The 10,602-nt window shown below is 51.1% G+C and overlaps 1 protein-coding gene across 1 annotated transcript in view; it reads right to left on the minus strand.

The window, feature by feature from the left end:
• The window catches only part of LOC102473552 (tankyrase-1), a gene marked incomplete at its 5' end in the record, with an annotated part of 104,330 nt that extends 102,605 nt beyond the window's left edge, over positions 1-1,725 (minus strand). The window contains 1 exon segment of the mRNA XM_027767758.1: positions 1,501-1,725. Within this exon segment, the coding sequence (XP_027623559.1) occupies positions 1,501-1,725 (225 nt within the window).
• Positions 1,726-10,602: the final 8,877 nt, after the last annotated feature.

Raw genomic sequence — 10,602 nt, forward strand, 5'->3', positions numbered from 1 at the left:
TACATAGCTCTCTTATACATCCTGAGTATACCATAAAATCTTCCAGGAAGTCCCCCCGACCACTCCCCTTTGCTCTGATCACTTACTATTAATTACAATGCTTTATCTCCATGGTCACAATAGAGGGTGGGCTGAAGTTCTTTCTAGGCAGAAGTAATCTTGACCTTTGGAAGGCCCTTTAAAATACATCCTTTCTTTACCTAAAATAGGATTAGGCCAAAACTGGGCCAAGACACCTCCACCCTCTCCAAGTAAAATAGATAAATATATTAGGATTCCTTAAATTAGGTTATAGATCCCTACAAAACTGTAAGTATCATTCTTTATTAAAATCCATAAAAACTAATATCTATTCTTGAGATTTTCTTTTCTCAGCACCATTCCCAGTAATCACAAGATGGCTGCTACGCCACATCAGTTAATAATCATCTCTGCTTTCCAAAACCGCTTTCCCGAAACTGCATTCCATGGAGACCCACCTACAATTGAGGAACTGCACTAGACCCACCTTTAATCCACCCCTGAATAGGAACTGCACTAGACCCACCCTTAATCAAACCCTGAATAGAATCTATGTTCTTTATTGTTAAAAACTTTGAGTTGTTAATTGAAACACTAGCCCCTCTCCCATTTACTTGTATGTAACACATTTTCAATAAAAAGGCACGATAATTCCTAGCAGTTGTCACCCCTCAGAGGTCGCCCTCTGAGGGGTGTCCGGCATAAGACGTGCATGAAAAGGCATCGAGGCCTCTGTCTTCTGCTCACCTTCGCCGCCTTCGTCGAGATAACCCACCCACGCCGAGGCTGGGCCCCGGCAACACTCGGAGGAAGTGTTGTGCCTTGGAGGGCCTCTGCTCAGAGCTCTCTTTTGGAGGCTTTCTTATTTCAGATTTCAAACTAAAATTACACAGAAAAGCAAGCTGTAAAAGTGTACAGGGCCCGCTAACTAAATACAACTCCATACGCTCTGGGCAGTTGAAACATCTGACCATGGTGGGAACTGCTTTTCCTCTAGACAATGTGCGTGCCGAAAACACTAAGCTCCTTGTTCGGAACCTCCCAGTGCTGGTGAGCAGGCTGGCGCCCTGCAACACGCAGGGTGGGCCTTTGCCTCGGTACCAGGCTGCTTCCCTGAGCTAGCCCAGGACCCCGGTGTGGCTGGCCTGAGAGGGAGTGAGCTGGGCAGCACAACAGCACTCCCAATGGAGGCAGTGACAGAGACCGCAGCTCTCACAGGGCAGAGCCAGCCAGTTGGTCCGCGGTCACCCAGGACACCCCGCTCAGCACCATGGGCCTTCGACGGCACTTGGGGAGTAACTGCTGGAGCCCTGCTCTGGACCAGCTGTAAGTCACATCTCTCCACTTCCTCGGGGGGAGTAGGACTGTTCCTGGAAGAAGCCATCAGCCCAGAGCTGGTCTGAAGGGCACTACGTATGCCATGACAGAAGACGGGAGTGAGCCCACCCTGAGCGACCTGGGCCCCGTCAGAGCACTCACCGATGCACACATCGATCTTCCCCTTGATGGCAGCCTCGTGCAGGGGTGTGTAGTTCCAGTTGTCCCTGGCGTTGGGGTCAGCCCCTTGGCACAGCAGCAGGCTCACGACCTCAGCGTGGCCGAAAGAGCAGGCGTTGTGGAGCGGGATGAGCCCTCCATCGTCCCGTGCGTGCACGCTGGCTCCCATCTGCAGCAAGTGCTCCACCACGTCCTTCCTTCCAAAGCCTGCGAGGAACGAGGAACGGAGGTGCCTCAGGGTCGTGTTGGCTACGTGAAAGGGAGCCCGAGGCACCTGGGACAGTAAACGTGAGGGATGACCCCAGCAGGGAGAGGGAGGGCTACAAACCCTCACGCACGTACAGAACAGCTCTGCCGAACCACTCTCACTCGGCAGAGCCCCAGTCGGAACTTTCCCTGAGTCTCTGGGCCATACCTCCAAAAATCATTGCTCTTTTACTTTTTTTTAAAAATGAAACTTTTTTTTTTTTTTAAGAATTATCTAACTTTATTTATTTATAATTTGACCAGGAAGGGACAGGGCTAGAGAGAGAGAGGGAAAGTGAGAAAACAGGCCACCAAGTTTGGTACTAGAACCACAATCAGCCATGTGGGAGTCCAGTGCCCTTAATCACCACGCTACCTGCTGGCCCCCAAAAAGCATTTCTTAAACACTGCGTGCTGTGCACTGTGCTAGAAATAAGGAGCAAGGGAGACCAGACTCGTACACGAGCTTCTCATTTTCTCTTGCGCTGCACAAGCGAGTCCGGAGTGTAAAACTCACCTCTCTGTTTTCAGATAAAAGTTTGCGGTGAGCAGGTGGCATAGTGGTTAAGGCGCTGGGTTCCCACACGGCTGACCACAGTTTGAGTCCCATACCTGGCAGCTTGAAAGTCATGCCAGGCATGTGTGCGTGCATGCCCAAAATCCCAAGAAAAGGGTAGAGGAGAAGAAACTGAGGCGTGGTCCCCCCCCAGGGCATGATTTCTCACTTTCCGGTTCTGTCTCTATGTCTGTCTCTCCAGCTAGCACAAGCACCCTATAGCAAAAATCTCTTAGCGAGAGAGAGAGCGAGATAAAGGCTATTCAACCACTGCTAAGACACAGCACAACCTGCAATACCGCATCAGAGAACAGGCGAAGGCTCCATGGACACTACAAACAGGGGGCCCCTCTGGCTACTGGGGACCATTCAGAAGAACGCAGATGACGCCAGAGGTCTGTTACTGAGCTGCGGCCCCCGAGTGAGACGGGCAGCTCAGTGGAACACCTCGAGCTTCGATCTACTGAGTTTGAGGAAACAAAAGGCACACAAGCAGTGGAAAACTGAACAGGAAGGTCGGTACACAGAACCCAAACCAGTCAGATGGGAGCACAGTTCTTAGAGGGGAGGAGGGCCCAGAGGAAACACGAGAGTACCGACTACGAGGAGCGCCAGCTCATGGAAGGCAGGAAGGGTGTGCGCTTGCCTGAGAGCGAGCCAGAGACCCCACAGGAACGGCCACCACAATCCCTTCTCATCCATTTCTCCCTCCTTTTGGGGATTTTACAACCACAGGCATCCAGAGTGTTTGTCAGGCTGCTGGGTCCAGGACTTGAGCATGTGGTCAGCCATGTGGGATCCAGATCTTTAACTACCAAGACACAGGCAAGCCTTACCTGAAAGGTTTTTTCTTTTTTTTTTTTTGCTATGCTGGAGCCCTGCTCTGGACCAGCTGTAAGTCACATCTCTCCACTTCCTCGGGGGGAGTAGGACTGTTCCTGGAAGAAGCCATCAGCCCAGAGCTGGTCTGAAGGGCACTACGTATGCCATGACAGAAGACGGGAGTGAGCCCACCCTGAGCGACCTGGGCCCCGTCAGAGCACTCACCGATGCACACATCGATCTTCCCCTTGATGGCAGCCTCGTGCAGGGGTGTGTAGTTCCAGTTGTCCCTGGCGTTGGGGTCAGCCCCTTGGCACAGCAGCAGGCTCACGACCTCAGCGTGGCCGAAAGAGCAGGCGTTGTGGAGCGGGATGAGCCCTCCATCGTCCCGTGCGTGCACGCTGGCTCCCATCTGCAGCAAGTGCTCCACCACGTCCTTCCTTCCAAAGCCTGCGAGGAACGAGGAACGGAGGTGCCTCAGGGTCGTGTTGGCTACGTGAAAGGGAGCCCGAGGCACCTGGGACAGTAAACGTGAGGGATGACCCCAGCAGGGAGAGGGAGGGCTACAAACCCTCACGCACGTACAGAACAGCTCTGCCGAACCACTCTCACTCGGCAGAGCCCCAGTCGGAACTTTCCCTGAGTCTCTGGGCCATACCTCCAAAAATCATTGCTCTTTTACTTTTTTTTAAAACTGAAACTTTTTTTTTTTTTTAAGATTTGGAAGGGACAGGGCTAGAGAGAGAGAGGGAAAGTGAGAAAACAGGCCACCAAGTTTGGTACTAGAACCACAATCAGCCATGTGGGAGTCCAGTGCCCTTAATCACCACGCTACCTGCTGGCCCCCAAAAAGCATTTCTTAAACACTGCGTGCTGTGCACTGTGCTAGAAATAAGGAGCAAGGGAGACCAGACTCGTACACGAGCTTCTCATTTTCTCTTGCGCTGCACAAGCGAGTCCGGAGTGTAAAACTCACCTCTCTGTTTTCAGATAAAAGTTTGCGGTGAGCAGGTGGCATAGTGGTTAAGGCGCTGGGTTCCCACACGGCTGACCACAGTTTGAGTCCCATACCTGGCAGCTTGAAAGTCATGCCAGGCATGTGTGCGTGCATGCCCAAAATCCCAAGAAAAGGGTAGAGGAGAAGAAACTGAGGCGTGGTCCCCCCCCAGGGCATGATTTCTCACTTTCCGGTTCTGTCTCTATGTCTGTCTCTCCAGCTAGCACAAGCACCCTATAGCAAAAATCTCTTAGCGAGAGAGAGAGCGAGATAAAGGCTATTCAACCACTGCTAAGACACAGCACAACCTGCAATACCGCATCAGAGAACAGGCGAAGGCTCCATGGACACTACAAACAGGGGGCCCCTCTGGCTACTGGGGACCATTCAGAAGAACGCAGATGACGCCAGAGGTCTGTTACTGAGCTGCGGCCCCCGAGTGAGACGGGCAGCTCAGTGGAACACCTCGAGCTTCGATCTACTGAGTTTGAGGAAACAAAAGGCACACAAGCAGTGGAAAACTGAACAGGAAGGTCGGTACACAGAACCCAAACCAGTCAGATGGGAGCACAGTTCTTAGAGGGGAGGAGGGCCCAGAGGAAACACGAGAGTACCGACTACGAGGAGCGCCAGCTCATGGAAGGCAGGAAGGGTGTGCGCTTGCCTGAGAGCGAGCCAGAGACCCCACAGGAACGGCCACCACAATCCCTTCTCATCCATTTCTCCCTCCTTTTGGGGATTTTACAACCACAGGCATCCAGAGTGTTTGTCAGGCTGCTGGGTCCAGGACTTGAGCATGTGGTCAGCCATGTGGGATCCAGATCTTTAACTACCAAGACACAGGCAAGCCTTACCTGAAAGGTTTTTTCTTTTTTTTTTTTTGCTATAGGGCGCGTGCGCTCGCCAGAAAGAGAAAGAGAGACAGAGAGACAGAAAGTGAGAAATCACTCTCCAGGGGGATGGCCATGCCACAATCCCTTCTCCTCCATTCTCCTCTCAGGATCTTGGGCGCGCATGCACACACCCCGGCATGAGTTTAAGCCACCGGGTCTAGGACTTGAACCGCGGTCGACTACCTGGGAGTCCAGCGACATAGCTATTACGCTAACTACTGGTCCCCCTGTAAGGTTTTTTAAAATAACTTTTCTTTCCTGGCCAAGAGATTCATCATTTATGTGTATCTCCAAAGGACTTTTAAAACAGGGGTGTCTAATTCTGCTAAACCTGAGTCACACCTCTTGGGTCCTCGGTAAAGTCATGACGCATTTCTACATAGAAAAACATGGAAAATGCAGCATGACTTTTCTAACAACCCAACATACGTGGCCTGAACCCAGGGGCAACTTGGGAACCACATGTATACCGCAAGATGGTTTTCCAGTGCCACCAGCTTTGCTGTGCAGGTCTGTCTTCCCAAGTTCTGCAAAGTTCTCAGTTTCACTGTATTTTAGGGAGGAAACTTAGTCTGTAGTGATATTTCCTAACCCTAATCCAAGAATCAGGGAGAGACTGTGACGTACTCTTTAAAGTGCCCAGGGCCTTCCACATACTAGGTAGATAGATGCAATCCATATGCACAGAGCCCTGCGCCCAGTGACCAACCTGCCCAGATAGCTGACTGTGACAACATGCTCATTCTACTCTCTGCTGCTTCCTTTTCTAATGCCAATTCTAACTACACTAGCCTTAACATAAGCCATTTAAACGGCACAGATTGGACGTACTGCTCGGTGTTTCTGCGTCCCCAGTGAGGGCGGGCAGGTTTTCTGTCTGTCTAAGGCGGACCAGGGTGGATTAAGTGTTCCACTGTACAGAACCTAAATTATCAGCAGAAAAAAGACTACTCCATCAATAAGTGTAGTCCAGTGCACTTGCCTCCCTAGCCCCAACTGAAGAGCTGCCAGACTCAGAAGGGCAGAGTGCAATACCGGAGTCCAGTTTAAAAACAAAAACCAGGGCAGCAGGTGACAGGGTGCGTAAGGTGCTGGACTTCCACATGGCTGACCATGGTTCAAGTCCCAGATCCGGCAGCTTGAAAAACACACACACTGTGTGTGTGTGTATGTGTGGGTGCACACATGCACCCAAAATCCCAAGAGGAAAATCAAGAAAGGATTGCAGTATGGCCATTTCCCCTGGAGGGTTATTTCTTACTTTTCTGTTTCTCTCTCTCTCCAGTGAAAACATATGCTTCATGGCAAAAACCTTAAAACGAACGAACACAGAAAATACTAAGAAACTAACCCACTGTAAGAACCATTCCTGGGGAGACAGGACTGGCAGGCACCCTGTGAGAAGACTGGCTGCACAGCAGGTCAGGTGTCCCAGACAGGGACAGCCAGAAGAAATCGTGTTGTCCCTGCAGCCACCACAGAATGAATATGAACACAGCATCTCCAGCCCAGCCATGGCTGAGGACCGGAGGAGGACCCCAGGAGAAATACACATGGCTGGGAGGGAGTGCATGCTGCTTCCTTCCAGGAGGGGAAGGCAGGGCAAGGACAAGGCACTGAGCTAGGGAGACCTGGACAGGCGCCCAAGCAAGCCAGGGATTACACAGACCCAGCTGGGCCACATCTCATTCGCCCAGACTGCCTGGGAGAACAGACCCTGAACACAGGCTTCATCTTCTGGCTCCTCAAACCTGGTTCAGAAACCACCGACCCAGGGACTAGCAGTTAGCGTAATGGCTATGTCGCTGGACTCCCATGTAGTCAACCGCGGTTCAAGTCCTGGACCCGGTGGCTTAAACTCACGCCGGGCGTGTATGCGTGTGTGCCCAAGATCCCGAGAGGAGAATGGAGGAGTAGGGATTGCCACATGGCCATCCCCCCTGGGGGTGATTTCTCGCTTTCTATCTCTCTGTCTTTGTCTGCCTTTCTGGCGAGCACACGGGCCCTATAGCGAAAACCTCTCCAAAAAACAACAACAACAAAAAAAAAACAGGCAACTTAAATTGCTAAAGGGAAAAAAATAATAAGACTAGTGAAAATATGAAATGAGAACAAGAAATTCTCAAGTAAAATAAACCGGAAATACTAGCTTAAAAATATAACAAATGAGAGAACAGCAGATGGCTTAGTGGTTATGTCGCTGGACTCCTACGTAATTCACCACAGGTTCAAGTCCCAGATCTAATGACTTAAAACTCATGCCAGGCACATATACATGCATGACCAAAGATCTGATGAGGAGACTGGAGAAGGGATTGCGGTGTGGCCGTCTCCCCTGGGGGGAGGGGTGATTTCTCGCTTTCTGTCTCTTTCTCTCTGGCGAGCACACATGCCCTGTAACAAAAATCTCTTTAGGGGAAAAAAAAATACACACACACACACACACACACACACACACACACACAACAAATGAAGCTGGCCAGCAGGTGGCATGGTGGTTAAGGCACTACATTCCTACATGGCTAACTACACGGTTCCAGCCCGAGACCTGTCAGCTTGAAAATCACGCAGGTGTGTGTGTGTGTGCGCCCAAAATCCCCAAAGGAAAATGGAGAAAAGGGATGTGGCATAGCCATCCCCCGGGAAGGGGGGTGACCGCTCACTTTTCCTCTCTGTCTCTCTGTAGCAAGTGCACACACCATATGGCAAAAATCACTCTTAAAAAAGAACTCGCAGATGGCATAATGGTTACATCGTTGGACTCCCACATGGTTGACCGCGGTTTGAGTCTGGACACAGTAGCTTAAATTCACTCACACCAGGTGCGTGTGTGTGCGTGCTCAAGATCCAGAGGGGAAGGGAGGAAAAGGGGTTGTGGTGTGGCCATCCCCCCTGGGGGCGATTTCTCGCTTCTGTCTCTTTGTCTCTCTCTGTCTCTCTGGTGAGTGTATGAGCCCTGTAACAAAAATCTCTCTCTTATAAAAAAGAAAAGATTAAACTAGGGGGCCAGCCGGGGCATGGTGGTTGAGGTGGCTAGATCCCACACAGCTGACTACACAGTCAGAACACGCAGGATGCATGTCCAGATACACCCAAAACCCTAAAGGGGAGAGAGAGAAGGGACTGTGGTGTAACTCCTGCCCGTGGGAGGTCCTCTCTCTCTGTCTCTCCACCCAGCACATGAACCTCTAGCAAACTGAAATAAATAAAAGAATATGAAGAGCAGAATCTTTTGTGAAAATAAGTTTAATAACACCCAGGGACATGCCAATCACTCAGGAACAGGAAAGTGGGCGCGCTGGCTTCAGACTTTCAGGAACTAAACCTGGGCCTCCTTTCAGAGCTCTGGAACTAGTTTTAGCGTCAACAACAGGTTCATCAGATGATGGCCACTTCACAGGCTTGAATGCAGTGCGTAATGACAGCCATGATTCTTTCTGAATCGTGAAGACGGTATACGCTTTAGATCTTCCTCATCTCACTGGACTAGGGGTTCTATCGAGGTCCCACTTGTCCCCAAGTAGTGACTCTCAGCCTGCCTTCATGTGAAAGTCAGAGATGTCAGAAAACAAAGCCCCGGCCTGGCCGAGGTGCTGCAGCAGTGCTGCAAAGCTCTGCAATGCTGGAAGCCACAGGGACGGCCCAGGTTCAGTTCCCAGGTCCACCTGCACACCCCAGGCACATGTATGCAAATGTGCCCATGACCCTTGGCTAGATGAAAGGTTGGAGGTGGGGGACTAGGACAGCCTGACTGGACACCTGTCTTTATCTCTCTCAAGAAACTTTTTTAAAAGCTTAAGAACAAAAAGCTCTACTCCCTACACTGTAGAAATTGTATGAACTGGTCCAGAGTTAAGAATCAGCACAGCTGGGTCAGCAGGTGGCACGATAGTTAAGGTGCTGGACTCCCACATGGCTGACCACAGTTCAAGTCCTGGACCCAAAGGTTTGAAAAATTACCCCAGGCTGTGTGCATGCATGCGCAAAATCCCAGGAAGAGGGTGGAGAAGGGACTGCGGTGTAGCCATCGTCCCTGAGGGGTGACTTCTCACTTTCCCGCTCCCTATCTCTTTCTGTCTCTCTCTGGCAAGCACAAACACCCTATGGCCAAAAATAAATAGTTAAAGGGTCACCCTTGTCAGGGACTTCCCAAGTGCCCCCACCCTCGGCTGGAAGAATCCCAGGGGAACAGCCCAGCAAGTGATTCAAATGCCAAGGTGGGGACCAAATCCCAGGGCTTCAGGGAGTCGGATCCCCTGAAATAACATGTAAGAACATATGTCGGTCAGACAGACAGACAGACAGACAGCACCCCACGGGCTGTGGGTCAGTTAGACAGACAGCACCCCACGGGCTGGGAGTCAGCCAGATAGACAGACAGACAGCACCCCATGGGCTGTGGTCACACCATGGTCCTTTCCCTCCACTTCTCCATCACGTCAAGAACTAGGGCACACGAGCACATATGCCCGGCATGCACCAGCATGTTTTCCGTGCTGCCAGGGCCAAACACGAACAGCGGCTGACCACGTGGGACCCAGGCCTGCATGGTAAACGGCCTCTCCATTCCCCGTAAGTGATCTTAGCATCAGATGTAAGTGAAAAGGACTAGAGAGATAACCTTCTCTCATCTCTCTTTCAGGGAGACACCTCTTTCCCCGGCCTACAGCCCAGGCCGGGTGGGTCCGCAATGCCAAGTTGCCCTGCACTGGCCCCCTCAAGGGCAGGGGAGAGGCCAGGCTCACCATCTCCTCCACCAGGACTCCTGCTTACTTTGTCGTCAGTGACTCCAAAACCACAGGCTCACCCTCACTCCCTCAGAGAGAAACCAAGGGACTATCCCCGCAACTGCTGGCTAAGTGAGCTGCAGGAAGTGCTCTCCAATTCCCATGCACATGTCATTAGTGCATGCTTCAGTCACTCTCAGAAAGGGCGGTGAATGGAGATGCCAACACGCCTTGACACAATTCCCAGACTCATTCTACACAGCATGCTATTTCCCACACTTCCTGCTGGTGACATTAAAAAGTGAGTGCGGCTGAGGGGCAGGGCCCGGCCTCCCTGGCCTCTCTGAGGTTGAAGAACTTGCAACTTGAGAAGATGATAGTTACCAGCCCTGCATTACCTCAGGGGAAAACAAGAACTACTCTGCCATTCTTAAGGAAGCCAGATACCCAAGGACAACTCACACTGCAGATGCCCACAACACCATTCCTGGTAACTACAAGATGACTGCTGTGCCGCATCAGCTGATAATCATCCCTGCGTACCAGAACTGCTTTCCTGAAACTGCATTCCCTGGAGACTCACCTACACTTGTGGATCTGCAGGAGACCCTCCCTTAATCCAACCCTGAATAGAATCTATGCTCCCTATTGTCAAAAACTTTATGAGCTGATAATTGGAACTCAGTGGCCTCTCTCCCTTTACTTGTATGTATCACTTTTTCAATAACTCTTCTGGAAGACAACTGTATATAGCAGAGATAGTGTAATGGGAGAGTGGGAAAGGGCAGAGGGACAAACATAGGGGGAAAAAAAAAGGAAGAGAAAAAAAAACATATATATACA

The sequence above is a fragment of the Tupaia chinensis genome, unplaced genomic scaffold, assembly GCF_000334495.1.
Source record: "Tupaia chinensis unplaced genomic scaffold, TupChi_1.0 Scaffold144602_1, whole genome shotgun sequence".
Classification (NCBI taxonomy): Eukaryota; Metazoa; Chordata; class Mammalia; order Scandentia; family Tupaiidae; genus Tupaia; species Tupaia belangeri.